General features: G+C 51.6%; 1 protein-coding gene across 4 annotated transcripts in view; it reads right to left on the bottom strand.

The window, feature by feature from the left end:
* Positions 1-27,515, bottom strand: part of MYO7A (myosin VIIA) — a gene marked incomplete at its 5' end in the record, with an annotated part of 87,956 nt that overhangs the window by 35,020 nt on the left and 25,421 nt on the right. For all 4 annotated transcript variants that reach the window (XM_081238637.1, XM_081238638.1, XM_081238639.1 and 1 more), the window contains 16 exons: positions 7,921-8,148; positions 9,044-9,217; positions 9,756-9,875; positions 11,060-11,186; positions 13,371-13,498; positions 15,184-15,273; positions 15,697-15,873; positions 16,147-16,350; positions 16,722-16,931; positions 17,940-18,047; positions 18,505-18,723; positions 19,262-19,346; positions 20,588-20,682; positions 22,809-22,901; positions 23,322-23,480; positions 25,381-25,518. In XM_081238637.1, the coding sequence (XP_081094763.1) occupies positions 7,921-8,148; positions 9,044-9,217; positions 9,756-9,875; positions 11,060-11,186; positions 13,371-13,498; positions 15,184-15,273; positions 15,697-15,873; positions 16,147-16,350; positions 16,722-16,931; positions 17,940-18,047; positions 18,505-18,723; positions 19,262-19,346; positions 20,588-20,682; positions 22,809-22,901; positions 23,322-23,480; positions 25,381-25,518 (2,355 nt within the window). The remainder of the gene's footprint in view (positions 1-7,920; positions 8,149-9,043; positions 9,218-9,755; positions 9,876-11,059; positions 11,187-13,370; positions 13,499-15,183; positions 15,274-15,696; positions 15,874-16,146; positions 16,351-16,721; positions 16,932-17,939; positions 18,048-18,504; positions 18,724-19,261; positions 19,347-20,587; positions 20,683-22,808; positions 22,902-23,321; positions 23,481-25,380; positions 25,519-27,515) is intronic.

Here is a 27,515-nt window from a genome sequence, read left to right as displayed (position 1 = left end):
ATGAGGACAGTCTCAGAAACCTCTGGGACAATATTAAACACATGAACATTCGCATTATAGGGGTCCCAGAAGGAGAAAAGAAAGAGAAAGAGCCTGAGAAAATTTTTGAAGATGTTATAGCTGAAAACTTGCCTAACATGAGAAAGGAAAAACTCACTGAAGTCCAGGAAGCACAGAGAATCCCATGCAGGATAAACCCAAGGAGGAACATGCTGAGACACATATTAATCAAAATGACAAAAATTAAAGACAAGAAAAATATTAAAAGCAACAAGGGAAAAACAACAAACAAGATACCAGGGAATCCCCATAAGGTTATCAGCTGAATTTTCAGCAGAAACTCTGTAGGCCAGAAGGGAGTAGCATGATATATTTAAAGTGATGAAAGGGAAGAAACTACAACCAAGAATACTCTACCCAGGGACTTCCCTGTTGGTGCAGCGGTTAAGAATCCGCCTACCAATGCAGGGGACACGGGTTCAAACCCTGGTCTGGGAAGATCTCACATGCCTCGGAGCAACTAAGCCCATGAGCCACAAGTCCTGAGCCTGTACTCTAGAGCCTGCGTGCCACAACTACTGAACCTGTGTGCCACAACTACTGAAGCCTGCACGCCTAGAGCCCATGCTCCACAAGAGAAGCCACCGCAATAAGAAGCCTGCACACTGCAATGAAGTGTAGCCCCCACTCACTGCAACTAGAGAAAGCCCAGGTGCAGCAATGAAGACCCAATGCAACCAAAAATAAATAAATAAAATAAATAAATTTATTAAAAAGAAAAGAATACTCTACCCAGCAGAGCTCTCATTCAGATTCAACAGAGAAGCAAAAGCTAAGAGAATTCAGCACCACCAAACCAGCTTTACAACAAATGTTAAAGGAACTTCTCGAGGTGGGAAAGAGACCAGCAACTTAAAACAACCTGGTATATATATACACTGCTAAATCAAAACCTCACGGGAAATGCAAACCCCAAACTACAATAGATACACACACACAAAAGAAAAAGTAACCCAAACACAACACTAAAGATGGTGATCAAACCACAAGAGATGAGAACAAAAGAGGAAGGGAAGAAAAAAGACCTACAAACCCAAAACAATTAAGAAAATGGCACTAGGAACATACATATTGATGATAATTTAAATATAAATGGATTAAATGGTCCAACCAAAAGACATGGATGGGCTGAATGGATACAAAAACAAGATCTGTATATATGCTGTCTATAAGAGACCCACTTCAGATCTAGGGACACATACAGACTGAAAGTGAGGGGATGGAAAAAGATATTCCATGCAAATGAAAATCAAAAGAAAACTGGAATAGCAATACCTATATCAGACAAAATGGACTTTAAAATAAAGACTGTTACAAGAAACAAGGAAAAACACTACATAATGATCAAGGGAGCAATCTATGAAGAAGATATAACAATTGTAAATATATATGCACCCAACACAGGAGCACCTCAATATATAAGGCAAATGCTAACAGCCATAAAAGGAGAAATCAACAGTAACACAGTAATAGTGGGGGACTTTAACAACCCACTTACACCAACGGACAGATCATCCAGACAGAAAATTAATAAGGAAACACAAGCCTTAAATGACACATTAGACCAGATAGACTTAATTGGTATCTATAGGACATTCCATTGAAAGCAGCAGAATACACATTCATCTCAAGTGCACATGGAACATTCTCCAGGATAGATCACATCTTGTACCACAAATCAAACCTCACTAAATTTAAGAAAATTGAAATCATCTCAAGCATCTTTTCCAACCACAATGCTACGAGATTAGAAATCAATTACAGGAAAAAAAAAACTGCAAGAAACAAAAACACATGGAGACTAAACAATATGTTACTAAACAACCAATGGATCACTGAAGAAATTAAGACAAAATTTAAAGATACATAGGGACTTCTCTGGTGGTCCAGTGCTTAAGATTCCATGCTTCTACCACAGGGGGTGTGAGTTCAATCCCTGGTCGGGGAACTAAGATCCCACAAGCCACACGGCACAGCCGAAAAGATTAAAAAAATATACCTAGAGACAAATGACAACAAAACCACGACAATCCAAAACCTATGGGATGCAGCAAAAACTGTTCTAAGATTGTATAGCAATACAATTTTACCTCAGGAAACAAGAAAAATCTCAAGTAAACAACCTAACCTTATACCTAAAGCAAGTAGAGAAAGAACAAACAAAACCTAAAGTTAGTAGAAGGAAAGAAATCATAAAGGTCAGAGCAGAAATAAATGAAATAGAGACAACAAAAACAACAGAAAAGATCAATGAAACAAAAAGCTGGTTCTAAGAAAAGATAAACAAAATTTATAAACCTTTAGCCAGACTCATCAAGAAAAAAATGGAGAAGGCTCAAATCAATAAAATTAGAAATGAAAAAGGAGAAGTAAAAACTGACACCACAGAAATGCAAAGGATCATAAGACACTACTACAAGCAACTGTATGCCAACAAAATGGACAACCTGGAAGAAATGGACAAATTCTTAGGAAGGTACAGTCTTGAAGATGGTGGAGTAGAAGGACGTGCACTCACTCCTTCTTGACAGAGCACCAGAATCACAAGTAACTGCTGAAAAACCATTGATAGGAAGACACTGGAACTCACCAACAAAGATACCCCACATCCAAAGACAAAGGAGAAGCCACAATGAGACGGTAGGAGGGGCACAATCACAATAAAATCAAATCCCATAACTGCTGGGTGGGTGACTCACAAACTGGAGAACACTTATACCACAGAAGTCCACCCAGTGGAGTGAAGGTTCTGAGCCCCACGTCAGGTTTCCCAATCTGGGTGTCCGGCAACGGGAGGAGGAATTCCTAGAGAATCAGACTTTGAAGGCTAGCAGGATTTGATTGCAGGACTTCGACAGGACTGGGGGAAAGAGACACTCCACTCTTGGAAGGCACACACAAAGTAGTGTGCGCGCATTGGAACTCAGGGGAAGGAGCAGTGACCCCATGGGAGACTGAACCAGACGTACCTGCTAGTGTTGGAGGGTCCCCTGCAGAGGCAGGGGGTGGCTATGTCTCACCATGAGGACAAGGACACTAGCAGCAGAAGTTCTGGGAAGTACCCCTTGGCATGAGCCCTCCCAGAGTCTGACATTAGCCCCGTCAAAGAGCTTTGGTAGGCTCCAGTGTTGGGTCACCTCAGGTCAAACAACTAACAGGGAGGGAACCAAGCCCCACCCATCAGCAGACAAGTGGATTAAAGTTTTACCAAGCTATGCCCACCACAGCAACACCCAGCTCTACCCACCACCAGTCCCTCCCATCAGGAAACTTGCACAAGACTCTTAGATAGCCTCATCCACCAGAGGGCAGAGAACAGAAGCAAAAAGAACTACAATCCTGCAGCCTGTGGAACAAAAACCACATTCACAGAAAGCTAGACAAGATGAAAAGGCAGAGGGCTATGTACCAAATGAAGGAACAAGATAAAACCCCAGAAAAACAAATAATGAAGTGGAGATCGGCAACCTTCCAGAAAAAGAATTCAGAATAATGATAGTGAAGATGATCCAGGACCTCGGAAAAAGAATGGAGGCAAAGATTGAGAAGATGCAAGAAATGTTTAACAAAGACCTAGAAGAATTAAAGAACAAACAAACAGAGATGAACAATACAACAACTGAAATGAAAAATACACTAGAGGGAATCAATAGCAGAAAAACTGAGGCAGAAGAACGGGTAAGTGACCTGGAAGACAGAATTGTGGAACTCACTGCCACGGAACAGAATAAAGAAAAAAGAATGAAAAGAAATGAAGACAGCCTAACAGACGTCTGGGACAACATTAAACGCAAAAACATTCACATTATAGAGGTCCCAGAAGGAGAAGAGAAGGAGAGAGAAAGGACCCGAGAAAATATTTGAAGAGATTACAGTTTAAAACTTCCCTAACATGGGAAAGGAAATAGCCACCCAAGGCCAGGAAGCACAGAAAGTTCCAGGCAGGATAAACCCAAGGAGAAACACACCAAGACACATAGTAATCAAAGAGACAAAAATTAAAGACAAAGAAAAAGTATTGAAAGCAACAAGGGAAAAATGACAAATAACATACAGGGAAACTCCCATGAGGTTAACAGCTGATTTCTCAGCAGAAACTCTACAAGCCAGAAGGGAGTGGCATGATATATTTAAAGTGATGAAAGGGAAGAACCTACAACCAAGATTATTCTACCCGGCAAAGATCTCATTCAGATTCAATGGAGAAATCAAAAGCTTTACAGACAAGCAAAAGCAAAGAGAATGTAGCACCACAAAACCAGCTATCCAACAAATGCTAAAGGAACTTCTCTAAGTGGGAAATACAAGAGAAGAAAAGCACCTACAAAAACAAACCCAAAACAATTAAGAAAATGGTAATAGTAACATATATATTGATAATTACTTTAAACATGAATGGATTAAATGCTCCAACCAAAAGACACAGGCTCGCTGAATGGATACTAAAACAAGACCCATATATGCTGTCTACAAGAGACCCACTTCAGACCTAGGGACACATAGAGACTGAAAGTGAGGGGATGGAAAAAGATATTCCATGCAAATGGAAATCAAAAGAAAGCTGGAGTAGCAATACTCATATCAGATAAAATAGACTTTAAAATAAAGAATGTTACAAGAGACAAGGAGGAACACTACATAATGATCAAGGGATCAATCCAAGAAGAAGATATAACAGTTATAAATATACATGCACCCAACATAGGAGCATCTCAATACATAAGGCAACTACTAGCAGCTATAAAAGAGGAAATCGACAGTAACACAGTAATAGTGGGGGACATTAACACCTCACTTACATGAATGGACAGATCATCCAAACCAAAAATTGATAAGGAAACACAAGCTTTAAATGACACAATAGACCAGATAGATTTAATTGATATTTATAGGACATTCCATCCAAAAAGAACAGAATACACTTTCTTCTCAAGTGCACATGGAACATTCTCCAGGATAGATCACATCGTGGGTCACAAATCTAGCCTTGTAATTTTAAGAAAATTGAAATGATATCAAGCATCTTTTCTGACCACAACGCTATGAGATTAGAAAGCAATTACAGGGAAAAAAACGTAAAAAACAAAAATACATGGAGGCTAAACAATACATTACTAAATAACCAAGAGATCACTGAAGAAATCAAAGAGGAAATAAAAAAATGCCTAGAGACAAATGACAATGAAAACACGACGATCCAAAACCTATGGGAGGCAGCAAAAGCAGTTCTAAGCAGAAAGTTTACAGCAATACAAGCCTACCTCAAGAAACAAGAAAAATCTCAAATAGACAATCTAACCTTACACCTAAAGGAATTAGAGAAAGAAGAACAAACAAAACCCAAAGTTAGTAGAAGGAAAGAAATCATAAAGATCAGAGCAGAAATAAACAGAAACAAAGAAAACAATAGCAATGATCAATAAAACTAAAAGCTGGTTCTCTGAGAAGATAAACAAAATTAATAAACCATTAGCCAGACTCATCAAGAAAAAGTGGGAGAGGAGTCAAATCAATAAAATTAGAAATGAAAAAGGAGAAGTTACAACAGACACCACAGAAATACAAAGCATCCTAAGAGACTACTACAAGCAACTCTGTGCCAATAAAAATGGACAACCTGGAAGAAATGGGCAAATTCTTAGAGAGGTATAACCTTCCAAGACTGAAAAGGAAGAAACAGAAAATATGAACAGACCAATCACAAGTAATGTAATTGAAACTGTGAATCAAAATCTTCCAACAAACAAAAGTCCAGGACCACATGGCTTCACAGGTGAATTCTATGAAACATTTAGAGAAGAGCTAATACCCATCCTTCTCAAACTCTTCCAAAAAATTGCAGAGGGAGGAACACTCCCAAACTCATTCTATGAGGCCACCATCACCCTGATACCAAAACCAGACAAAGATACTACAAAAAAAGAAAATTACAGACCAATATCACTGATGAATATAATTGCAAAAATCCTCAACAAAATCCTAGCAAACAGAATCCAACAACACATTAAAAGGCTCATACATCATGATCAAGTGGAATTTATCCCAGGGATGCAAGGATTCTTCATTATATGCAAATCAATCAATGTGATATACCATATTAACAAATTGAAGGAGAAAAACCATATGATCATCTCAATAGATGCAGAAAAAGCTTTTGACAAAATTCAAAACCCATTTATGATAAAAGCTCCCCAGAAAGTGGGCATAGAGGGAAATTACCTCAACATAATAAAGGCTGTATACAACAAACCCACAGCAAACATCATTCTCAATGGTGAAAAACTGAAAGCACTTCCTCTAAGATCAGGAACAAGACAAGGACGTCCACTCACACCAGTATTATTCAACATAGTTTTGGAAGTCCTAGCCACAGCAATCAGAGAAGAAAAAGAAATAAAAGGGACACAAATTGGAAAAGAAGAAGTAAAACTGTCACTGTTTGCAGATGACATGATACTATACATAGAGAATCCTAACGATGCCACCAGAAAACTACTAGAGCTAATCAATGAATTTGGTAAAGTAGCAGGATACAAAATTAATGCACAGAAGTCTCTTGCATTCCTATACACTAATGATGAAAAATCTGAAAGAGAAATTAAGGAGATAATCCCATTTACCATTACATCTAAAAGAATAAAATACCTAAGAATAAACCTACCTAAGGAGGCAAAAGACCTTTACTCCGAAAACTATAAGATGCTGATGAAAGAAATCAAAGATGACACAAACAGATGGAAAGATATACCATGTTCTTGGATTGGAAGAGTCAAAATTGTCAAAATGACTATACTACCCACTGTAATCTACAGATTCAATGCAATCCCTATCAAAATACCAATGGTATTTTTCACATACTTAGAACAAAAAAATCTTAAAATTTGTATGGAAAAACAAAAGACCCCAAATAGCCAAAACAATCTTTGGAAAGAAAAATGGAGCTGAAGGAATCAGGCTCCCTGACTTCAAACTATACTACAAAGATTCAGTGATCAAAACAGTATGGTACTGGCACAAAAACAGAAATATCGATCAAAGGAACAGGATAGAAAGCCCAGAAATAAACCCATGCACCTATGGTCAATTAATCTATGACAAAGGAGGTAAGACTGTATGATGGAGAAAAGACAATCTCTTCAATAAGTAGTGCTGGGAAAAGTAGACAGCTACATGTAAAAGAATGAAATTAGGACACTCCTTAACACCACACACAAAAATAAACTCAAAATGGATTAGAGACCTAAATGTACTGTATACTATAAAACTCTTAGAGGAAAACATAGGCAGAACACTCTGCCATAAATTGAAGCAAAATCTTTTTCAACCCGTCTCCTAAAGTAATGGAAATAAAAACAAAAATAAACAAATGGGACCTAATTAAACTTAAAAGGTTTGCACAGCAAAGGAAGTCATAAAGAAAATGAAAAGACAATCCACAGAATAGGAGAAAATATTTGCAAATGATGCCATAAAAAAGAATGAAATAATGCCATTTGCAGCAACATGGTTGGACCTGAAACTAACACAACATTGTAAATCAAATATACTCCACAAATAAATAAATTAAATAAGTGATCTAAAGAGGTCAAAAAAAAAAAGAATAATACAGCAAGTTCTGAAGCATGTACAGTCACTGCAGCAAAGCAGAACACCTCTTACTTGCAGAATTCAGGCTACTCTTCAAAGCCCTTGCTCCTATAGATCTTGTTAAATCCAGGAGAAGCCTAGATAATGCCCAGCCTCCATCTGGCTAACCTCCACATTCGCTAATGGTGAGTCAAGGGCAGCAACACTCAGCCCAATTCAGCACACAGGTGAATTGACCAAACAAGCTCAGCCAGAAAATTAGCTCTCACTCACCTTCTCACACCTGTACTCCCCAAACTTGACCCCTCGCACCACCTGCTGGTAGATGAGGTTGGTGGCCACATTGTCTTCTGAGGGGTTGTGCCAGGGAGTGAAGACCTCCTTGCGGAAGAAGAGCCTCCATGGGGCGTTGCGCTCCTGGGCGCCCTGCTCCTTGGCATACTGCTCACACTGGGAGATGGCATCCATGACGTGGTCGCTGCCACTGCCCAGGGAGGACACCTGCCAGCACAGGAATGGAGGTCACCCAGCGGAAGGGTGAGCAGGCCGGGAAGGACCGCAAGGAGCCACTCACTGTGCCAACTGTTCTCATTCGGATGGAAAACCAAGACTCAGAGAGAGAAGGGGCTTGCCCAGGTCACCCAGGAGGCAGACCAGCATGGGATCCCTGGATCCTAGCTCGTGGGCTCTGAACTGGCACAGCCACGTGGGAGTTCCCATTTCCTAGTACAAGCCTTTGGTGAAACTCTGATGGACAAATGGCCACTGAAAACACGGGAAGTAGCTGTTGGTGAGGAAAGTCCAGGCAAATGGCATCAGACAACATGTTCCTATCGCTGGACCTGCTGGGGTGAGGGCTGGGGGTCACCTCTGCTGTGGGTGGTGACGCTGGGTGTGGAGGCAAAATCACCCACTCCCAGGGCCAGCTCAGCAGAGAAGACTCCAAGCCCAGATGTGCCCCGGGAGGTCTACACTCTGGGTGGTCAGTAACAAGTGAAGAGGGACTACCATAACAACCTGATAAAGAATCATATGCCCATTTGCAAATGGGAAAACTGAATCTCAGCGAGCCAGTGGCTCTCTCTCTCTCTGCCATGTTCTTCTTCTGTCACCAGCAGAGGACTGAATCCACCTGTGCACATACGACTGCAGTGAGCCCTGGATTTCAATCACCAGTGTGCTGTTGGGTTTCTCTTTAGGTGCTTAGGACCTCTCCATGAGCCTAAGGAGTTGGGGCAGGACCAGGGTTATCACTGGTTTACAGAGGAGGAAACTGAGGCCCTGGAAGGTCAGTAACCGCGCAAGGGTGCCCCAGCCAGTAGGTGGCAGCACTGGGGTGGGAGCTGGTGGGTGGCCCTGGGGGCACCAGGAGGAGGGGCATCAGGGCCAGCCTCACCTTATCAAACAGGGCGATGTAGAGGGAGAACCCGAAGCGGTCCTTGAGCGAGGTCTTGTCGGCTAGCGCATTGCAGAGCTCCTTGGCCGTGGTTGCCGAGTCTGTCAAGAGGGTCTTGGTGGTCCCGTCCATGAATGTCACAGGCAACATGATGGGCTTCTTGGACTTGGTGGCCTGAAAGTGATCCAAGGGTTTGTGGGAATCCTTTCACTTCAGAACATCTCACTCCCTCTGAGCTCCTGGCTCCCTGCTCCCTGTGGGGTTGGAGCCCTCGGACCTCAGCATCCCACAGCGCATTGCCTGTCCCTGGTCACAGGTGCCCAGGGAGCCCTGCTGTGCTTCCCACCCTGAAAGGACCTTCAGGGGCCCTGAGGTGGGGTACTAGGGCTGGGTGGTTGGGCTTTGCCACATGCAGGGGCTTCTGCCCTCCTGTCACGTAACCAGCACAAGACCCTGTGAAATGAATGTCTTTATTGTCATGTTGCAGATGAAGCCATTGAGACACAGAGGAAACCCCCTGCCCAAGTCTCTTTGACTATAAAGCCAGCAGATGGGAGTCATCACCACTGTGGGCTTTCCCATTCCAGTAGGCCTGAGATTCCAGAACTTGAGGATGGGTGCTTGAATGACCACAGAATCCCAAAGTAGGCAATGTTTCTGGGGCACTGGGGTGCACTGGCCACACACACACACACACGCCTGGGGGCCACACCTGCAGCTCCAGCCAGCTTGGTGGCTGTGTCCGTGTCCCATTGACGAAGGTCCTCCTGAGACGCTCCTCACAGTATGGGGCATAGCCAGGTGGTCCCCCGTGGATGAAGTTCCGCAGGTACTATGGACAGAGGACCAGCTGAGGGGGCCCCACTCCAGCCTCCCTCGGCCTCCCCACCTGTGAGATAGTCTGGGACCTGGGACCCTCTACCGGAGCACTTGCACCTGGACAAACGTCTCCTCCAGCAACAAAATACAAAGAAATCAAAAGGGACTAAAAACTGCACACATGTGTAGTCAGGGCAATTATGAACAATAAGATACAAAAAGGCCACAAACCAACTGCCAGGAGCAAAAGCAGGGAACTGCCCATGACTCCTGCACACAGCACCACCAAGGGGGTGAGCAGACCACCTAAGGCACCCCTCCAGCCCAACCCACCAATCCGCCACCACCCTCACCTCATTAAAGGGACCAGCCCGCCCCCGCTCAGGGAGTGAGCAAGGGCACCTGTTTCTTGTTCTCACTCCCTCGTGCTAAAGCAGCACGAACCCCTGTAAAGCTTGCCTGAATTTCTTGTCTGACTTCTTATCAACTTCTGTCGATTAAAGAGGACCCAGATCGGTAACACCCGGACCATCAGAGCAGCCTCACCGGGCCTCCTGCCTCTGGCCCCTCCTCCCACACTCTGAACCCGCTCCTCAAGGCCCATCCATCCACGTCCCTCCTCGGCTTTCCAGGCCTCCCCACTGTCCTCCAGATCAAGTCCACCTCCCTCACGTTTGGCAGCACGGCCACCATGATCCGGCCCTGCCTAGTCTCAGCTGCACCTCCTGCCTCACCCCACACACCATACCCCCTTCACCCAGCTTAACTGCTCCTCCTCCTCCTCCAGGGCCCACCTCCCTGAGCCCTCCCTCTTCGCAGTGCTGACCAGCTGGGTTGATCCAGCTGTCACCTGCTCTGCCTCTGTGTCCCCAGCACCCAGGGCCTGACACTAAGGAGGTGTCACGAAAGGGCCTGAGATGCTCGGAAGCGCTTCAGACCAGCATGTGGAGGGTCTAGGGGGCGCTGTTGTCAAACTCAGCATCCGCATAAATAAAATGGGGCTCGGAGGAGATAGAGTGCAGTGGTGGGCGCCCAGGAGGATGGGCCCTGCGGAGGTGGGGAGGCCTGGGAGGAGATGACCCGGGCAGGGCCTCATTGCCAAGCCGCTCTGAGCTTCTTCCCCGTGCTCTGCCCCTCAACCCCAGGGACCGGGCGCGGCCCCCCTTCCCACCCCCGGAGGCCAAAAGCCTCCCCTACCTTGACGAACTTCTCAGAGGGGGCGAAGCAGCCCACACAGAGAGACACGAGGATCCAGCCCCGGGCATAGCTGCTCTTGGAGGGGTTGTGAGTGAGCTGCTTGCTGAGCTGGCAGTAGATCTCATCCCTAGGCAGGCGGGGGTGGGGGGCAAGGCCGGGAGACGCACGGCCTCAGAGGGAAAGCCCCACCCCTCCCAGCAGCAGGTAGGATGCTTGCTCTCCCACTTGCCAGAGGCCACCTGGGAGGAGGCAGGTGAGGCCAGGTGGAGAAAGCTGAGCCCAGGGCTCTGCGGCTACTGGAGAGGGCCTGGCTTTGGAGATAGGCTCATCAGGCCGGAAGCACGCACGTTCCTGACTCCAATCCAGAGCCCACGGCCGGGGCCCCATGATCCAGAGGGTGGTGCATACCCTGCTCCTGGGCACAGTGGCCCCAGTCACTGGTGACCACTTTGATGAGAAGCACAGGCTCCCCCCATGCCTCATCCCTCACCAAGCTGCACAGCCTGGGCAGGTGAGTTCACCTCTGAGCCCAGCCCACATACACGGCAGCAGGTACAATTTCTACTAATGGTAACTGGCAGAGCAGAAACAGGAAAGACAGCTGGGGGGTTTCTCTGGGGGATGGAAGGAGTAGGGACTCTGACGTTCTCTTGATATAGTTTTATAATATTTGAACATTTAAATGGCCATGCTTTACTTTTGTAATCAGATTAAAGCAATGAAGGTAGTTTTTCATTTTGTTTTCACTTTAAAGGGAAATGATACCACCCCTTCCTTACAGGATTTCTGTGAAGAAAAATGAACCAAGGCTTATACAGCACCTGGCACAGTGCCCAGCACAGTAAAACCCTCGCAGATGCCAGCCTAGCTGCAGCTGTGAAAATGCTGCATGCCCCCTTCAGGGCCAAGGGCGGGACCCACCAAGATGGAGTGACCACCAGGGGGCACTAGGGCAGGTATCTAATTCAGTGGCTCCCCAATTTTGAGAGCTTATGGACCAATGCAACCTGAAAATAAATTGTGGACGTTGCTAACTTATTATCAAGACAATAAGGACATTTCAAACACACCACACACACAGCACCTGCCCACTATCTATATCACAATCATTTTATAAAACAAATGTAAGTTTAATATCCAAAAAGTAGGAAGGGTAAAACCTCAGAACAAAGAACAGTGCTTTAAATAAGTCAAATTTAGAAACATCCTTATTTTTCCCATCTTGCTGCAGACCAGTGACAACTATCCCCCGTAGCTGGGAGCCCCTGACCCCGTTCGATTCATGGACAGGGAGACGGAGGCCGAGAGGAGGGAGGGATTAGCCATGGTCCCTCAGGGAGTTGGCACCCCAGCCTTCAAACGGTCCAGGACTCCTGGCACTGTGTTCTCTAGAAGTACCTCTTTAGGTCTGATGGTGAGATAACGGGAGGCAAATTCTTGCCCTTAAACATACCTTGGGCAGCCACCTTTTCTTCCTGGAGCCTGGCGGCCCCAAGTGCTACATCTCTGGCGAGCGAGGTAGTCACTGGCCTCGAGGAGCAATGAAAGGGAGGCCAGTGACCCCTGGGCAAACCTCTTCCTCTCCGGACCTCATGTCTCCCACTGGGAAAATGACACTTGACCTCCCCACCTGCCCCATCCTGCTGTCCTCCCCGCCAGCACACACAAGTTCATGGGATCAGCTCTCCTAACCAGCCATCCCGTGCAGATGGAGTTCTCAGAGAAACCCTATCTGCTTTCCCTCAGCTGATGCAGCTGAGTTGATTCCGTAATCGCTCCTGGAAAGTCATGGATCATCCCAGCTCCTCCCCAACAACCCAGGGACCTGAGCAAAGGCCTCTCCTGGGCCTGGGTGGGGAAGGAGCCACTTGCAGGATCCCAGGCATTCTGACCACAGTAACCCTGACCACGGGCCTGGGCTGGGTACACCGAAGGTGCCGGCAGGGATAGGGTTACAGCAGAAGATGCACGTCAGATAATGCTAACAGCAGCTACCGTTTACCGAGTGCCCACTGCGTAGGTCCTGTGTCACACTTTCCATAGTTTTATCTGCCCACAAGCCTACAAGGTAGGTACTTTTATTATTCCACCTTTACAGATGAAGAAACTGAAGCTTACAGAGCTGAAATCACTCTACCAAGGTCACACAACCAGCTAGCAGCAGAGCTAAACCCAGGCCTGCTTAGCTTAATCAGTTGCTAAAGTGACAGAGCTACCACTCAGCCAACAAAAGCCTTTCAGGTCTGGAAGTGCGGGATGCCTTCCCTGATAGCTGCCCCCTTCCCTGTGCCCCTGCCCCTCAGGCACTGACCGGAGTGCTGGACGCAGGATGCCGTTGCCAATGATGAAGTGCAGCTTCTCCAGGTTGGAGGTGGGCCGGTCCTCCAGCATGCTGTTGCCCTGCACCGTGGACTCTCCGTCATGCAGCCTCTTGGTCACCTGGGCCACAGGGAGGGGGGAAAGGCTTGACCAAGGCTTGGCAGGGGCCCTGCTCTTCGCCTGAGTCTGCCCACTCCCCCAGAGAGCAGAATCCTGGGAGTAGCGAGAGAGGTGGCTTCCCACCACTGTCATACCCCTGCCTGTGCTGGGTGGATGCCCGGTGCTACGCGCTTCTGGGGATAAGGCTCCTCTGCAGCCTCCTTGACATCTACCCCCAGCCCTACCCTAGGGAAGTCCCCTCAGCCAGGCCAGGGGCTCCTCTGACTCCCGATGGGATCCCTATCTCTCTGACGTGGGCCACACACCACTCCGACACCCAGAGTACACCTGGGTTCCAAACACCCGGCCACCATCACCTGTCATTAACTCCCTGGCTCCTATGTGAATAGCCTTGGGCCTGGGTTCTTACAGATGGACTTTTCCTCTCTGGTTCCACATGGGCCACAGCACCAGCCCCGCGCTCTGCCCAGAGACGTGGAGTGGGTGAAAGGGTGAGTGGCGGGAGCACGCCCCTGCAGGCAGGAGGTTCCTGGGAGGTCCTCATGTCTGCTGAGCACAGCCATCATCTCACTTCATCATCCCAGGAAGCCACTAGCAGGCATTTTCTTTCCCGGGTGCCTTGGATACCGAGCAGCAGAGCTGGGACTCAAATCTGGGGTAACATAGCTACAAGACTGGATTTGAGCCTCAGATGGGGAACAAAATGAGGACAAAGACAAAGCAAGCTGAGGAAGCCCAGGAGGAGCAGCCTGACTCTGCTGTAGAGGGGAAGGCTTCCTGGACGAGGTGACCCCCCAGGCACAGAAGAGGAAGGAGGAATTTTAGGCAGAGGGACCGGTGTGCACAAAAGCAGGGGCATGGAGGGCTTCCCTGGTGGCACAGTGGTTGAGAATCTGCCTGCTAATGCAGGGGACACGGGTTCGAGCCCTGGTCTGGGAGGATCCCACATGCCGTGGAGCAACTAGGCCCGTGAGCCACAACTACTGAGCCTGCGCGTCTGGAGCCTGTGCTCCGCAACAAGAGAGGCCGTGATAGTGAGAGGCCCGTGCACCGCGATGAAGAGTGGCCCCCGCTTGCCACAACTAGAGAAAGTCCTCGCACAGAAACGAAGACCCAACACAGCAAAAATAAATAAATTAATAAACTCCTACCCCCAACATCTTCTTTAAAAAAAAAAAAAAGCAGGGGCATGGAGGAACCAGTCCCTCTACACCGTGAATGCCTTAGTTTGCGTCTGTCAGTCCTCCCAGCCTGGACAGTCCTGGAGCAATGGGCCAGGATGGTGCTCAGAAAACACAAGGTGACTAAATGAATGACAAACAAACTAATAGTGTTAATGCCCCGTGGGCACTCTTATCCCACAGAAAAGTTCTCATCGACTAAAAGGTCCCTGGATCAAAGGCAACGGGTCCATGCCCTGGCATGTCCTCCCTCTCACCATCTGCCACTCCAGCCCTCCCCAGCTCTCATGGCCCATCTTCCAGGAAGCCTCCCTGACTGACCCCAGCCTAAGAACAGCACCCTCTTCCTTGCATCCTGTCTGCCTGATCACATCCAACGCTGTCCTGCTGGCCATCCTGGTCCCCTGAGGACAGGCAGTATCCACTCCACTCCCGTCCCTGTTGGTCCCAAGCCCAGCCTTGCCCCAGCCTGGGCCACCAAGGCCATGCAGGGTCTTTTCTGACCTCCTCTGTCAGTTTGGACTTCTTCTTCAAGGTCAAGTGCACCAGTTTGTGCCTCACGCTGCTCTTCTTCTGCCCCTCAGGGAGCTGGGCCTGCCGGACAAACAGGGGTCAGAGTCAAACGACTGGACCGAAAGTAATGACAAGAGCAGTTGACAATGGGGTTAGAATTGTCTCACCTCCACACTAACGTGTACCACCCCAGCCCATCAGCCAAGTGACAAACGGGAAAACTGAGACTGAAAAGTGTAGTAACCCACCCACCGCCTCCCAACAAGTCAAAATTGAAGCTGGCTCTGACTGCAAAGCCTGTCTGCCCTGCCACGTGGCCTCAATCGTGGTCAGCACTTCACAGTTTATATCAAGCTCACACTATTCGTTCCCAGGAGTAGACAGAGGAGGGCAGGGGTCAGGGAGGTGAGGCAGAGGCAAATTTTAGGGTGCTCCTTCTGCTGAGGGCCTTAAGGCTGGGGATGGCCTGGAAGGGACCCTGGCCAGAGGGCACCTGGGACTCACCTCGCCCTCGCCCTGCAGGGCCTGAAGCTCCCTCTTGTATGTTTTCTTGCCCAGAGTCTCATAAATCTTGGTCATCACAGGAATCTTCTCGCTGCCGTCACTCATGGCCGTGTGGTACTTGGGCTCAGGGAGGTCCCCCATGAACCGGAGGACAGTGATCCAGACCGCCAGGGCCGCCTGGGGACAGACCCATGCCAGTCAGAAAGCCTGAGCTCAGGATGTTGCTAAAGCCATCAAAATGACCCAGGGGTGGGGGAGAGGCTGGAGAACCCCACTCCCGCCAACCGGAGGAGGACCACTGAGCTGAGTGCCTTGTGGGTGTTCCTCGGGGCCTTGCCCTGTGGCCCGGCCGCAGGCTGGGTGCAGGATGAAGTCAGCTCCGGTCCCTGCACAGCTGGGACCCAGCCCCTCGGCACCCGCGCTGCCAGCACAGACAGCCCCAGCCCTCACCAGCTGGTCGCCCTCATCGTCGTGGTACAGCAGTGGCTGCTTGAGTGGCCGCCGGGTGTAGGTGTGTGTGGTCGTGCCCTGGAAGTAAGTGGCAGCGAACTTGGCAAATTTATAATCGGAGAGGTCCTCCTCATCCTCATCAGGCAGGGGCAGGGCCGCATCCAGGTCTTCCTCCACCATCTCCCTCCGCCCGCGCTCCAGGTCCTGGGGAGACAGAAGGGGTTCCCTGCCACAGAGGCAAATGGGGCTGGGCTGCAGTCCCCCAGCCTGTCCCTGTAGGGCCAGCTCTTCCTCCAGAAGTGTAGGGCGCTGTTCATCCTGTTCACTCCCTAGACAGAGCCCAGTGCAAGGTAGATCCTCAACACGTGAATGAATAAAGGTTTGTGAATGGCCCTGGAGGGGGACAGTGATTGGCCCAAGGTCACATGGCAGGCTGGTGGCTGGACAGGGCCTGGGACTTCAGCCCTGTCCCGGGTCATCACAGCTGCCTTCTGCTCAGAGGGGAGTATGTGGGGTGCAAGAGGAGGAACCGCACCACACTGGGACCTGTCCCAGCCCCTTCCCCAGCTTGGTACCTCGAAGCCACTAGGTGCCTGGCCCTCCTGGCCTGGCAGGCTGCCCGAAGTCCCCAGGAAGCCAAACATCTTGTCCACCATGTCCGAGTGATTGATGGGCTCACGGCGGGCCCTCTCCATCTGCTCCAGGAGCTCCTTCTTCCGCCGGGACTCCTCTTTCTCCTTCAACTCCCGCTCTGCGTCCTCACGGGCCAGCTGGGCCAGGCGCTCCTGCGAGGTGGGGGTGATACAGCGTCAGGGAGCAAGACCCCGTGTGGAGCCCATGGGAGCCCCTGCAGCAGCCAGGCCAGAGTCCCAACCTCCTCGGGGCTCTCCTGACCGCTGGGAAGGACGGAGCCTCGGGCCTCTCCACCCTGGGACGCACCTGCTCAGCCCTCACAGCCCAGTGCAGACAGGTGCCCGGTGCTGAGCCAGAGACAGCTCACAACAAGCTCAGACAGTAATGTCACCTGCTTGCCTCGAGGCTCAGCTGGGACCACCGCCTCCAGGAAGCCTGCTCAGGTCTCTCCACCCGAAGGGGACCACCCCAACCCAAAAATCCAAGAGCCACTGGGTATAGGCTCTAGACCACCGCTGTCCAATAGACATATAATGCAAGCCACATATGTAGTGGCTACATTCAAAATAGTTTTTCAAAAAATAGGTTAGATCAACTTTAATAATGTATTTCATTTAACCCAATATTTCCAAAGTATTATCTTGACATGTAATTAATATTAAAAAAATAGTACTGAGATATTTTATATTCCTTTTTTTTTTTCACTGAGTCTTCAAAATCTAGTGTGTAATTGGGAATTCCCTGGCAATCCAGTGGTTAGGACTCGGTGCTTTCAGTGCTGTGGGCCCGGGTTCGATCCCTGGTCGGGGAACTAAGATCCCGCAAGCCTCACTGCGTGGCCAAAAAGAAGAAAAAGAAAAAAAAATCAAGTGTGTATTTTGCACTGACAGTGCTTTGCCCTTTCACGTGCTCTGTAGCCACACATGGCTGGGGGCTCCCACCCCGGCTCAGGCTGTTTATCCTGTTACAACACAGCTGAGGGCCTGGACCCGCTCACTCTGGAGCCACAGCCCTCTGGCCTGGCCTGGCACAGAACAGGCACCCAGCGCACGAAGGAAGGAAGGAAGGTCACGTGGACAGAGGCTGGACAGCCGGTGTTGGCTGAGGGCTGCTGAACCAGTGAATGGATGTCTAAGGAGTCTGGCACATCCCCAGCTCACCTGATGCTTGCGTTCAGCCTCCTCCTTGGCCTTCTTGGCGCTCATCTCCTTCCGGAGCTTCTCCTCCTCCGCCAGCCGCATTTTCTCAGCCTCCAGGCGCCGCAGGTACTGGGGGAGGGGGCGGCAGGGTGCGCACCAAACCGTGTGTGACCGTCACGGTGCTTCCCGCCAGCTCGACCCCACGCCACCCCGGCTGAGTTCTGGGACTGGGAATGACTTTGCCAAATAATTTGGTAGAGGGAAACTGAGGCACCTGAGAAACCCTCCAGGTGCCACAGCGGGTTGGGGGCACCGCTGATCCCAAAGCCAAAGCAAGTTCACCTTGGCCTCTCAAAGAGTCACAACAGGGACTGGGCCCCTGCCCTGCCCCTGGCTGGAAAGAGGAAAGTGAGGGATCCAGTCTTGCGCATGCCTCCAAAGAGGTAGAGCCCTACATCCCCACCCCCCGACAGGCTCAGGCCACACGTGGGGGCGATATGTCTGCCTGAGGTGGAACAGCACCCCTCGGAGGACACAGCTGTCACAGGGCTCAGAGCTGTGGCTGCTGTGGACCTGGGACCCTTACCTCAGCCCTGAGGCGCCGGTGCAGCCTGCGGGCGATCATGCCCCGGGTGTAGGCCTGCACGGTGATCACAGCCCAGAGGCGATGACGGAAAGCCTTGCGCACCAGGTAGGCGCGGCAGCGGGCCTGGAACCCGATGATGCGCCGGCGGGCCAGGCAGTACTGCTGGTGCAGCTTCCGGGAGCGGTGCAGGGCCTGCAGCCGCAAGAAGCCCAACCGCATCTGCAAGGAGGGCCAGCTGCTCAGAACCACTGCCCTGATTCCAGACCAACCCTGCCGTGGAGGTCTCTGCCCCGGGCTCCACTCTCCAACCTGCATGCCCCAAAGGCACAGCTGTCTCCTGTCAGACCAAAGTTTCCCAGGGAGTGGCCTTGGCTTCCCCTGAGATGCAGCCCCCCCAAGAGACTCCCATCCTCAGACCAGGAGTGGGCCTCCTTCCTGTCCACCTCCCCAGCACCAAGGCCAGTTCCTTCACAGCGGTCCATGTGACACACCCGTTCCTGGCCCCCTCTGAAGTGTTTAATAGCCCAGGTACTCATCACCCACCAAAACGTTCCAGAAGAAAAGCACAAACATTGCTGACCAGATGGGGAGAGCTGCAAAAACCAGACTCGGACTTTGGACTGGAGGAATGGTAGGGGTTGGCAGGGTGGCAAGAGGTCAGCCAGGCCCCGCAAACAGGTAAGTCCTGCTGCTATGGCAACAGGGCCAGGTTCAAAGGCTTCGTGAGGAAACAAGCAGCTCCCTCGAGGAGTCTCACCAGCCCATAGTTCCTCCTGCAGTTGTGGCCCCGCCAGTGCCTCTGGATCAGTGTGGCAGCACTCTTCAGCTTCAGGAAGTTGGACCTAAAACAGCAGCGTGAGCAGGAGGACCTCTGCCAGGGTCCGGGTGGGGTTTGGAATTAGGAGAGCAGGGCTGAGTCCCAGCTCTGTGTCTCCTTGGCTCCATGACCTTGGGCAAAGGCATAGAACTTCTCTGCACCTCAGCTTCCTCATCTGTAAAATGGGCAGAATAATACCTGCCCTGCCTGCCTCACAGCCTTGTCACATAAAGCCAGTAAGGTGGACATTCAGAAGGTTACTCGTGAATAAATTTATGAGTAGTCAGTAAATAAAGATTAAACACTTTGAAAACTGTAAACATCACTTATTACTGGCTACCTAACTCCCTCATTTTATAGGTGAGGAAACTGAGACTTGATGAGGTTGGGGCTGGAGCCCTGGTTTTCTGACTGAGTGAGCGCCATGCTGTTCCCTGTGTACACTAGGCAGCTTCTACAGGCTGACAGTCACCTTCAACCTGATGGAGGACAAGAGACCACACATCAAACAGCAGGTGTCTCCTGAACGTAGAAATAAATAAGGGAGGAGTGAAGGATGGCTACGTCAGTGTGGGTGAGCCAGCAGCCAATTCCTGGATACACGCCCAAACGAGGGCACAGCCATGGGAGGGGGCGGACAGATGGATGGAGGGACAGGTTGATGGACAGACAGGTGGATGGATGGACAAAGGATGGCTGGACAGATGGACATACAGGCGAATGGAGGGACAGGTGGATGTATAGATGGATAAAGGATGGCTAGACAGATGGACAGACAGATGGACAAGTGGGTGGATGGATAGAGGAAGGGAGTGACCAGATGAACTGCAAAAGATGCAGGCTGTGGGATTTTTGTGGAGCCTGAATCACACTCCAGAGTCAGCCCTGCCCATCTGTGAACTGACACAGCTGTACACATGCCCCTTACATGGAATATGGGACACACTTTGTAACTCACAAAATCTCAGATTTCCTCTTTGGGAAATTTCATCAGGCATCTGAGACCAACAGAGGGTCCACTTGTGTGCCTCATGTACCCACGTGTGCAAGCCTGTGTGTAGGTGGGGGTACTGTGTTACTGGGCACGGGGGCACAGATGGATCCACGTGCCTGAGTGTTCAACCCTGTTCGCATGACCCTGTGTGCATGCTGTGCACATGGGTGTTTATTCCATGTTCACGTGGGAGGGGCAGAGGTGAGCCAAGCACACGCACACACACACACACATGCGGGCTGAGGTGGGGAAGAGCTGGTCTGGGCACGAACCTGTCTTTGAACCCCCGGATGACCTTCTGGAGGAGGATGACTCTGTCAGTGATGGCCTTGTCCCGTTCCACCTCCAGCAGCATGTCGTGGTGGTCCTGGAGGGCAGAGCTCCTGAGCGGCGCCCCTACCAACCTCTCCAGTCCCAGAGCTGAGGCCGCCCCAGGTGGGCCCCCTCTTCCTTCACTCAGAGCCCAGGCCTAGGGCTCAGTTGGGCCCCAAAGGCTCCCAGCCCTGCTCTGGCTCCATGGGGCAGCCTCTCACAGCCACAAGTACAGACAGGTACTGTCGTGGTGGATGCCAGAGGCCTGGGAGGGACAAAGGGAACGGGGGGGGGGGCGGGCCTAATTTGACTGCATGGAGTCGGGGGCCCAAGAGGCACACACACTGGCTTCATCCTATGGCCATCTGTACCCAAGTGCCAGCTCTTCTAGGGGTCTCTGTCACATCAGCCCCTGGCCTGGGCCAGGCCACCACCGTTTCTCTCCAGGATCTTAGAAACAGCCTCCTAACCAGTCTCCTGTCCTCTGTTGCTCTGGTCTCTAGCCTTCCCTCAAGGACAGATCTCACAGAGATACCCCACTGGCTCCCGGGGTCAAGCCTGGTCTCCTCCCCTGGCACCCGGGTCCTCTACCATCAGGCCCTGCCCACTTCTCCAGCCCCCTCTCCTTCTCACCCCTGAGCCCCTAACCCTCACTCCAGTTGGACAAAACTCATGGTTCGTTCAATACACGAATCAAATATCTCCATGTGCCAGCCATGTGCTAGGTGCTGGGGTGAGGCTGCAATGAACCAGGCAGACCTGGGCCCTGCCCTGGGGAATCTCAGCCTGATGGGGGAGGAACATCCGTCAGATAATCACAGGACACATCACTTGGGGATAGGGCCCAGCACAGAGGGGCTGCTCAGCCAAGGCTTTCTGGACGAGTGAGTGAATGAATGAGAAGCAGATGTTTGGGGTCTGGAAACCACTACTGGTTTCTGAAGAGCCCAGAAAAGTGAGGATGTGGAGGATGGGGACAATGATGTCTCTGGCACTAGATGCCATCATGCTGCATGCCTTCCCTCCCTTACCCATGTGGGCTGGGCATCAGAACCACAATCTGGAAGCCCTGCTCTCCACTCCAGGGCAGCGCCTGACCACGGGCACCTCACCTCTACGTGCTAAGCCTCTGAAACGGGCATAATAATTCTACCTCACGGGCTGCTGTGATGACTAAATGAGTGATGAAAAAAGCCCCCACTGGGGCCTGGCCCACGGAACGTGCTCTCCAGGTGGCAGCTGTGAGACACACAGGCAGGGAACAGTCAACACGCTTTTCCGATGAGGAAATAAAGGCTCAGAGAGATGAAGGCACTAGCCCAGGCCCCTCAGCCAGGGAGGAATTAGACCCCAGGACTCCCTCCAGCGCAGGGCTGGCTCCCCCGTTCCCTCTCCCCAGCTGTCCTGGGCTGCCTGGGCCCACCCTATGCAGAGGAAGGAGCCCTGCCCCATCACCCAGGACAGCCAGAAATCTAGAACAGCAGAAATGGAAATGGAGAAGCCAGCGCTCACACTGTCCCTGCTCTAGCTGTCCCGTCTCCACCAGCTCCAGCAAGCTCCCCCGGCCCAGCTTCCTGCTCCCAGCCCTGCCCCCTCCCTGACCGCCCAGCTCCTAAAGTCCTGCCCAAACTGTGGTGGGAGCCAGAGGGCCCCAGGTGTCTGCTCGGGGAGCACGGGAACAGGCCCAGGGACACCAGAGAGCAAGGTGAGTAGCACACAGCCGACCACAGCCTGGCATGAGCCCTGCCTGGCGGGAAAAAAGGGAATGGACCAAAGGTACACTCAAGAGCCCCCTACCACAAGCACATCCCATTTTACAGATGGGAAAATGAGGCTCAGAAAGGGCCAGTGACCCGCCCAAATTCCCAGGACAGACAACCACAGGGTCAGGACTGAATCCAGGCCTCCCTGATGAGCCCACCTCCACTGATGGCCTTCGGTTTCCTCACCCAGGGTCACTGCTCCAACCCCACCTCCAGGTCATAGATGCTCTCAAGTACCAACTGCCCCTCCACTACCTGCTCCAACCAGCCACAGCTGCAGGGCAGGAGGATCACAAAGGCCCAGCACTGACCCCATTCGGTGCTGCAACTCCTCTATAGCACACCCCTAGGACCTGTTCCCACTGTGCTGGGAGTTCACAGCCCTGCCAAGGCAGCCAGATTCAGAGGCCGTACTCACTTTCAGAAAAATCTTGGTTTTGCCAATCTGCCAGTCATCGTGGGTGCCCAGCACAGCCTCAGCCATGCGCTGACATGTCCCCCGAAGGTCATCCTGGGGGGTACATAAGAGAATGGGTGGCCCCACCAGTGGAAAGCCCACCTGGTGTCCCTCCCAAGGCTGGGAGGCAGGGCTGTTGCTCCAGCTCTGGCCCTAACTCTGTGTGGTCGCAGCCGGGCCCTGCCTCCTCAGACCCTCACTCTTCTCCTTAGCTCGGCCCGAAGATTATAAAACCCTCACCTCCAGCTAACAGCCAGGGCCCGCTCACCACATGTGTTAAGTCCACACCAGCCAAGCATGGCGATGGAAGCTCTCAGATGCACTCCACTGCCTGACCCCAATTTTCCCAGCCACACCTGAGGTGGCCGAGGTGATGTCATGCCCAGCACACTATTCCAATGAGAACACTGGGGCCTTTGCCCAGCCCAGAGCTGGGACCCTCCCTCCCGCCCGCCTATGCCCCCAGCTCCGTACCTGCTTGTAGGCCGGCTTCACGCCGGGCAGCAGCACTCGGTACCGCTCCACGAACTCCACGAAGCTGTAGCGGATGGGATAGCCGGCTCGGCGGATTCGGATGGTCTCCATCATCCCCGAGTACCGCAGCTGGCGCACACACAGGTGGCGGTCGAACAGCTGCCAGGCAAGGAGCCAAGGGCGTCAGCGCTGGAGGCTCCCGCTGGGAGGCCAGCCCTGCTCTGCATTTTCCTGGCCCCAGACAAAGGCCCCAAGAGGCCAAGGTCACACAGCAGATGAGGAGCAAAGGCGGGACCAGACGCGCCTCTGCAGTCCAAACCCACGGGGCAGCACGGAATGAGGCCCTCATGTGGGGTGAGCTGAGTGCTTTGAGGGCACAGAGGACAGCTTAATTCCCCTTGGGACATCTCGAGGGGGCTTCGTAGAGGACCTTTGCTCTAACCCTGACAGGAGAGAGGGTGCTGGAGGGGCTAGCTCATGCAAAGGTGAGCAAGCTTGAAAGCACAGGACATGTTGGGGGATTTTACGGGGACTGAGGAGGCTAATCCATGCCAGGATTATGGTTGTGCAGGTGGTGGGTGCCTTGTACAACCCCAGGGGTCACCCTTCATATTATAGCCATCTTAGATTGATAGTTTTTCAGACAGCTTTCTGGCTGCTGACAGCAAAGTACCTTCCTTAAGGAAGAGGTACATTTTTCTAATTGGCACAAAGTCATTTTTGTGATATCAGCAGGGTTGGTGGATGGGCTGTGAAGGACCTGAGAGGCCAGCCTAGGGAAGCAGAAGGTGATCGGGTCAGATGTGTGTTTGAGAACCATGTCTCTCACTGCAGTGGGGAGGAGGACCAGAGTGGGGCACAGGAGGCAGGAGGCCCAGGGAGGAGGTCCTGCAGCCAAGGGCCGGGCCACAGATGCTGAGGTCAGCCCAAAGAAGGCTCCAGAGGCATCTGAGAGCAAGAGAGATGGTGCCCAACTACAGGGCCCTGGCCTCGGTCCCCTGGACCTCCTGCCTTAGAGGGGAGCCCGCTGGAGCCCTCTGTGACTCTCACACCCCTGAAGACCCGGTCCTGATCCCCAGGGGGACTGGCCAGCCCACTCTGGGGAATGTTTCCAGGCAGGGGACAGGGGACAGAGTTAGCATGCGGAAGGCTGGCTGCCGCCACCTGTTTCCTCTCCCTACAGGCACTTTCCCTGGCCCAGTACTGGCCTCCCGCCTTCCGTCCCTCCCCAGACCCTCAGGCCCCAGCTTCCCCTGGGCCTCCCCTCCTATCTCTGGGAAGAGGCTTGTGGTAAACAACACCTCCCAGAGCTGGGGAAGGAGAGGGCTCCCAGGGAGGGGCGGTCCAGGCTCCTGGATCTGCAGCCTTAAGCCCCTCAACCTCCCTGAGCCTCTGGTCCCACATCTCGAACATGGGGCCATAAACGTCCCTCCCTCCTGGGCTGTTGGGAAGCTGAATGAGGCTGTGGAGAGACAATCCATTCTGCTCCAGACACACAGAAAGGGCTCAACAGTTGTTATTCAGAAAAGCCAAACACGAAAATGTTCCCAACCAGTCAAAGGAATCCAGGAAGGGTTCTAGGAGGAGGTGGTCAATGGCTGGACCAAAGGAGAGAAGGCTTTCAAAGTCAGGGCCACAGCAAGAAACACACCTGCCATTTACTGAGTGCCTTCCTAGGCGCCAGGCAGTTTGCATGCATTATTGCATGGAATACCCCCAGGAGGTGGGTATGATCAGTCCCATTTCCATCTGTGAGGAAACTGAGGCACGAGAGAATGAAGTGACTTGTCTACGGTCACCCAGTGAGAAGGTGGTGGAGCTGGGATTTAAATCTGGCTTGAGCCCACTACTACAGAGTCCAGGCTCTTTCCAGAGCACCTGTTGCCTCCAGTAAATAGGAACTTTGCTCTTTAAGCCCCTCAGGGGCCCTGCCATTCCCCACAGAGGGCAAAGTCTCACATGGCCCAGCCCACCCTGCCCCTTCGGCCCAGCCCCTCCCACCCCCCAGGCTGGTCCCATCTGCCTCCCCCTCGCCCCCTCCCAGGCCAGGGCTGCTCACCATGGGCTTCTTGAACTCGTTGGGCTTGATGCAGCGCACGAAGAAGGGCTGGCAGGCACCCAGCGTGCGCATCAGCAGCTCCAGTGACCGCTTGAACTGACTGCTGAGTGTGGGCGAGCGCTTCCTGGTCTCGGCGCCCTGGGGGGATGGACCACAGTGATGGGAGGGGCTGACCCGTACCCCTCCAGCCCTCCGGAAGGGAAGCAGGAGGGGAGAGGTCAGCTGGTCAAGGGCCTGAGGGAGAGCCGCCCAAGGAAACAGGCTGGCCAGGCACATGGGTTTTCCTGTGACATGCCTGGTCTGGGCTGGAGCTTGCATCCCAGACGCATCCCCTTCTGGGAAGCCTCCCTGATCCTGGGCCCAGGAGCAAGGCACACGCCCTGGTGTGCTGGATGACTCTGGGCAAGACGCAGCCCCTCTCTGAGTCTCCATCCTCCCTTCCCAGTATAAATGAGTGGCCAGACTTGGTCGCCTCAGGACGATGGGGTCATCTCTAGAGACGGGTTAGACAGACCTAAATTCAAACCCTGGCTCACCACCTCTGAATCCCGTGATTTTAGGCAGGTCACTAAACAGCACTGAGCCTCAGTCTCCTAAATGGGAACAGTGCCATCTAGCTGACCAGGCTGTGAGAGTCTGTCTCAGTAAACAGCAGCAACCCGTGAGGGCGGCGGTGCTACCTGCACCCTCTGCCCTCCCTGTGGGATTAGCAGGTCAGCAGCAGGGGGGCGGGGCAGACCCAGATAAGCCTCCTAAGAAGGCACACAGCTGGCCTCTGGCCGCAGTCCAGCACCAAGGCCCAAGGGCCCCGTGCTCCACCAGCCACTATCTGGGTGAGCCGGCCAGCGACCCCCTGCACCTCCCTGCCCTGTTGGGGTCCCCCTCTCAGAAGACTATGAAATGAGTTGGGGTCCTGGGGGAGGACCTGAGCAACAAACAGGAAGCACAACCTCTCAGGCCAAGAAAGTGGACATAGAAACAAGATTCAATTCCAAAGCATTTTGATGTTATTGTTTTCCTGGCAATTTCCTGGGTGAGGATTTTTTATTAGTGAATTTGATTATTATTGTAAGATTTTATATTTTAAATGAGTCATCATTTTATCTGAGATCCTGTAGCACCAAAAACCAAGGATGCAGATGTCAATGTGTGAGATATGTGGGGGAAGGGAGAGGCATTTAACCCATTCTAAAGTTAGACCATTTGCCCCCGGAATGAAATAAAACTTGCCAAGAAAGAGCAAATGCTTGCTATTCTGAAATTTGCCATGTTTTCTGTTTTAGTATTATCTGGAATATATTCTAGGATTTTGCCAAGAGAAGCTGAGGAGTATTTGCACTGGGGTAGGGTGAATGTCAGGTCTGCAGCCCCCAAGTCTGCCCCAGAACCTGATCCTGCAGCAGCACTGGGTGACCCCCAATTGGGGGGGAAGCTGTCCAGGGTGGGCTGTACCCAGCCTGCATTAGAGGCCTTGCCAGGAGCACGTGTGTGCACACACACAGACACACAGCACACATACATAGACACACATAACACACAAATGTACACACATATACACAGACACACACCACCCACAAATACACACGACACACAGCACACACACACCAGACACACACACATAACACACATACACACCACACACACAGAAATACACACACAGAGCACACACAGCACACAAAGCATGCACACATGCACAATACACACAAACAACATACACACACATAGGACACACCCTTCTTTGGTTTCGATCAGCACTCTGGAAATACTCCTTTCTGTCTGTCTTCCCTGCTGGGCTGTGAGCCCCGTGAGGACAGGCGGGTCTGCATTGTTTACTGCTGTGCCCCAGGGCCTGGCACAGCAACAATCAACAACACTTTGCTGAACTGAAGTTGTGCTGAACTGGTTGCTAGCGTCCATGGGCTCCAAGAAATTGTCCAACTGCTCAAGCCACAGATCTAGGAACCATTCCCAACTCCTCCTCTCTCATATCCAATATGTCAGCAAATCTTATTGGCTCTACCTCCAAAATGGACCCAGAATCTGACCCCTTCTTACCACTTCCTCCACTGTCAGCCTGGTCCAAGCTGCCTGCATGGCTCTCTCATTATTGCAATAGCCTCCAAACCGGTCTCCCT

The sequence above is a fragment of the Mesoplodon bidens genome (assembly GCF_964165515.1).
Source record: "Mesoplodon bidens genome assembly, chromosome: 7".
Lineage (NCBI taxonomy): Eukaryota > Metazoa > Chordata > Mammalia > Artiodactyla > Ziphiidae > Mesoplodon > Mesoplodon bidens.
This window is presented reverse-complemented; position numbering and strand designations above follow the sequence as displayed.